This window comes from Chaetura pelagica, unplaced genomic scaffold, assembly GCF_000747805.2.
Source record: "Chaetura pelagica isolate M959 unplaced genomic scaffold, ChaPel_1.0 scaffold50, whole genome shotgun sequence".
NCBI classification, from domain to species: domain Eukaryota; kingdom Metazoa; phylum Chordata; class Aves; order Apodiformes; family Apodidae; genus Chaetura; species Chaetura pelagica.
In genome coordinates, this window is record NW_009952366.1 from 6778120 (window position 1) to 6782678 (window position 4559).

At 47.4% G+C, this 4559-nt stretch overlaps 1 protein-coding gene across 1 annotated transcript in view; it reads right to left on the reverse strand.

The window, feature by feature from the left end:
- Positions 1-4559, reverse strand: part of NTN4 (netrin 4) — a 45436-nt gene that overhangs the window by 3977 nt on the left and 36900 nt on the right. Inside the window, exons 8-11 of the mRNA XM_010008070.1 lie at positions 4511-4559; positions 3688-3800; positions 2473-2541; positions 532-702 (exon numbers count right to left, since the gene is read on the reverse strand). The exon at positions 4511-4559 is cut by the window's right edge and continues 14 nt beyond it. Of these exons, the coding sequence (XP_010006372.1) occupies positions 532-702; positions 2473-2541; positions 3688-3800; positions 4511-4559 (402 nt within the window). The remainder of the gene's footprint in view (positions 1-531; positions 703-2472; positions 2542-3687; positions 3801-4510) is intronic.

Here is a 4559-nt window from a genome sequence, read left to right on the forward strand (position 1 = left end):
AGACAGCATGCACTGTTTATATTCCACTTCAGTGAAAGATTACAAGGAAAAAACTGTGAAGCCAAAACTGCCCTCTCACTGTATAAAATAATGTCTTCCAAATCTTGTAGATGCAAATTAGTGTTACTTTCAAAGACACATTTCCCCTTTAGTTTAGATTAGAAATTCAGTGCAATATTATAACTCAAATAAGACTCATATGTGTTTATTATCACTAGTTTTGAAAAGTAGTAATGGGGTGATACGCACCTCTCTCCCTCTGGGAAGAGACTGAGACTGGTAAAGCTGTCAGACTGTTATTATGCTGCATAAAGAGAACTGTATGTTTGAAAGTGTATGGAATGAACCAAATTTTTCTCCACAAGATTCAAATTTGATGGAGATTGCTCTTGGGATCAAAATGATGTAGCAACCAATAATTTAATGAACACTAGGTTGCCATTTCTGCTCATTGTCATGAGGGGCCAGAGGAGTGGGAATAAAATCTGTGTAAATATAGTGGGGAGGTACTGCTCAGGGAGTCAAACCTACCAGGATTGAGGATGGGACAAGTGCAGCCCCTGTTAGTCCAGGATTCAGGGTAGAGTGTCCTCTTCCCTCGGAGGATCTTCAGCTTTGTAGATTTCAAGACTTTCTTGATCTTCACATTGACTTCTGCATGGGAGCCTTTGTCATGAGCAGACAAGATCTTTGTCTTGATCACTGGGAAGACATGAATTCAAACCCAGGAACATATAAACTACTTATAAATAGTAATTTTTCTCTTTTTTTTTCTTTTTTCTTGTCTAATGTGGGTGTCTGGGTGAAGCAGTGAAGATTACTTCATTACAGTGGAGTTAGACTGATGCTCCTGATGCTAGGAAGCCTGGGGTCAACACAGCTGCTGGGACAGTACATGTGCCCATACCTATGGGCAAGGAAGCTGCTGGTTGCTTTGGCCATGGCCCCTGCACCTTCCCAGGAGGCAGGTGAGGTCCAGTGAACTTATTTTCAAAAGTTGTGAGGGCCCCATTTTCCCCTGGAGCTCAGTAAAGGCTTCAGCTTCCTTAGCATCTTTGGAAATGAAGTGGAAAGCCTTTCTTTTAGGGATGGACCTGGAGGCTTTGCTGGCCTTGGCCCAGACAGGGGTGTAAAGGGGCTGCCCCCATCCCACCCTGGTGAGCACTCCTGCTGTCAGTCCTCCGAATGCAGTGGTGGAGACAGATGTTGGTGGGGACTGAGGCAAATCACTAAGTCCTTCCAGGTTACAGATATCCACAGGCACACTCCTGCCACCTGGTATCCCACCTGCTGACTCCCCGTGTGGTTGAGGCTCAGGTCCCACACATGAACCTCCCCTGCACAGTGCTGATGCCTACACTGGTAGGTATCACTGTATGGTGGTGCTTTATTCAGTGCTGCACATTAGGAAGCTCAGGGAAACCTCTCTTACTGTTTGGCCTCCTGAAGCTCATGATGAGCCCCATTACTCATCTGTCTCTCCAGTCTGGTTGACACCTTTGCATGTCAAGTGATGAAAGAGTGGGAAGCCTGAGTGCACTTTAGATAAGATTTCTGAACTTGGGGTTTCTGTGACTTAAAAAAAAATAATTATTATTTCTTATCTCTTGCAAGACTGAACACAGTCACTACTGTGGTCAGGGAGCAAATCAAAGCAAAATCATATTTTTTTCCTGATATCGCTAAGCCAGGGCTATATTTCAACTTCTGGCAGCCCCTTGAACTTCCCTTTGTAGGTTGCTCGGCAGCCTGCAGAGGTAGAGGTTATCTCTCTGTGCATTTTTTACTTCAGTGCGAGATGAAACAGGTGCAAAAACCCCCTGGAAGACTGTGAAGGAAGAGAGTGCTATGCAGAGCATTCCTCACTCTGCTGCAGTATGAAGGAGGCAGTTCACTGGCACAGAGCAGAGAGGTCTTCAGAGACAAAGCACCTCCTCTCATTCATTTAAATCCAGTAGACATCTCCCCACTGCAACAGCTGAACTTTACTGACAGGGAAAAGGGCCCAGGAACTGCCAGAGCCACCTTCTCTATGTAGTGCCTTGTGTGGTGATCACTGTCCCTCCTTACATTCAGTCTAATTAAGATTTAGTGATTTTTAGACTGTTCTTGGGGTGCCTGGTCTACATAAGGAGCGATAGTGACTCACTTTGGATAACAGTGCTTTCCAGTCTGTCTTGGACCTAGACAATCTCTTAGAGACCCTTCCAGCTCTTGTCCTCCCATGATTTTGGCACAAGAATATTTTGGTAGCAAGAGAGGTGGGTAACAGAGCAAGACACTTAACCCACCTTGATTTGATACCCCGATATCTATATATTTTGGAAAGGTCAAAGAGCCACTCCCAGACCAAGTAGCCCATGGGTTTGCAGGGACGGAACAGTGCACACCGCAGCATCTCTCACGCTTTACACTCCTGCACCGCCTCACAGCACCGCCCTTTACACCCCGGCCACCTCACCCGAAACTCACCGTAGGTGTACTTCATCCCGCAGAAGACTTTGGGATTCCCTAAAACTTGCTCTTTACACTCACATTTACCTGGGAAAAGAGAAGGAGGCAAATGGCTGAGGACTGTAATTAGACGATGGGAGCTTTTGCGGACAAAGCCTGGGACTTGCCAGAGGTTTTCAGGTGGCCCTCAAGCCTCATGCAAAAAAATGTCTTATTTTCAGATCCAGGCTGAATATACAATCTTAATCCAAGAGCAATTATTCCTTGTTTACAATTTGAAGAGAAGGGAAACAAAGGCCTTATTATTTTGCCTTGGGATCCAAATAACATGCGTGTCTTCCCCCATGGTATTTTCCACACCGTAATGTACCAGACAAAATTTAAAAAGGAAATGTTGCAGAGGTTAAGGCAGACTAATGACTTCCGTGATCTTAGAACAAAGAATAACACAATATACTTATTTAAGTTTGAAATGAAGTCGCCCAGACAAATGATGGTGCTTTCACCTCAATTAACTCAATTACTGTATCTTGGAGATTTTATCGTGCCACTTTCTGAAGAGGCAGGAAATGACACCCGCCCACTTGCACGCAGCAGTGACCTCCAGGGAGGACATTCTGATGCTGCTCCACGGGGACAAACAGCCTCCCAGCAACCTTCTGCAGCATCTGCCTTCTCCAGACTTGGGGTGGGGGGGGTGGGATTAGAGCTGAAATGCCAGGCAATCTCAAATTGCATTGTAAGCTGCAATTGATGCCAAAATTGTTGTGGATATGGGGGAAATAAATAGTTATTTGGGTATTTCCAATTCCCTGCCTGTAAAGTAGCAAAACCCACCCTCTACATAATGTTGCTGGTTTATCCAACATACTCCTATTTAATAAAAAGACAGATTTAAATGATGGATAACATAAAGAGATTGTCCAGCCCTGAAATTCAAAACTAGGGCTGCAAATCCAGGCAAGCAGCTCCTGCCTTACCAACAGCTGAATGCTGGGTGCAGGCTTTCAGTGTGGAGCACCTGCCTACAGGGTTTGCACATGCTCCCGTTGATGGGATGAGCTGTAAGACTCCTCCAGCTCATGGAGGTTGCACAGGACATTAACAGGGAAGTGTCATCCCCTCCTGCAACTGCCAGGGCTCTAATTACAAGCCGGTGCAGAAGACTGCATCTGTGCTGGCTGCTGGTAGGAGGGATGGGGCAGGGAAACACATGCACAGCCACTGTCCTACCGGAGTGCCGGAGTGCCGAGAAGCCTTGCTCATCCTCCCAGCTCCAGGTGGGCTCGCTCTCATTGAGCACTGCCTGGAAAGGAGGTGCTTCATGGTGCCAGGTCACATCCGAGCTGCTGGGAGGAAAGGGAGATGGTCAGCCTTCCTTCTGAAGCCAGCGGAAAGCAGGGCCACTACCAACGTGTCCTCTAGGCACAACGTGACTGCACGTTTTAGTGGTGTTAAAAGCAAGGGGCAGTTTTGGAAAGTGAACACACTGAGTGTTGTCAGAGTGCATTGTGAACCCATTTTGGGTTTAGAATGCATTACAAATATTAATATGCTATAATCATCTCCCTTGCAGTAAAAAAACCCAGCAACATGTAAGATCTGGAGAGCAGGGTATTATTAAAACACGCTGTCTTTTAAAAAGGTCAGTGTGGCTCCAAGTCCAGCACAGTCAATGCAAGCTGAACTGCAACAGCAACCCTTTGGTCTTCTCTTGCTCAGATCTCCCTGAAGCTCACATTTTGCTCACGGAAAGGAAGCATTGGTGAAGGTTATGGGAAACACCTCAAGCATTAACACCAGCAGCAGGAGCCAATAAGCCAGCCTTGCTGGTGCCCTGCCATGCTGGGTGCCTGGCACCCAGGTGAACTGCAGCCCCAGTGCCCCCTCTGTCTCCGAATTCCTGACCATACCTGACTCCAAATATTTTACATCACGGCTGTTTCTCAGACACCATGCCACACGTAAACGGGGCCAGCGCGTTGCCTTCCCCGGGATGGGGGTGGCGGGGGGACGGGCGAGGCTGGGAGCAGGTGCCCAGGGCCCCCCAACTCACCTGCTGCTGAGGCAGTCGCCGGTGCGGGGGTCGCAGCTGCGGGCGCAGT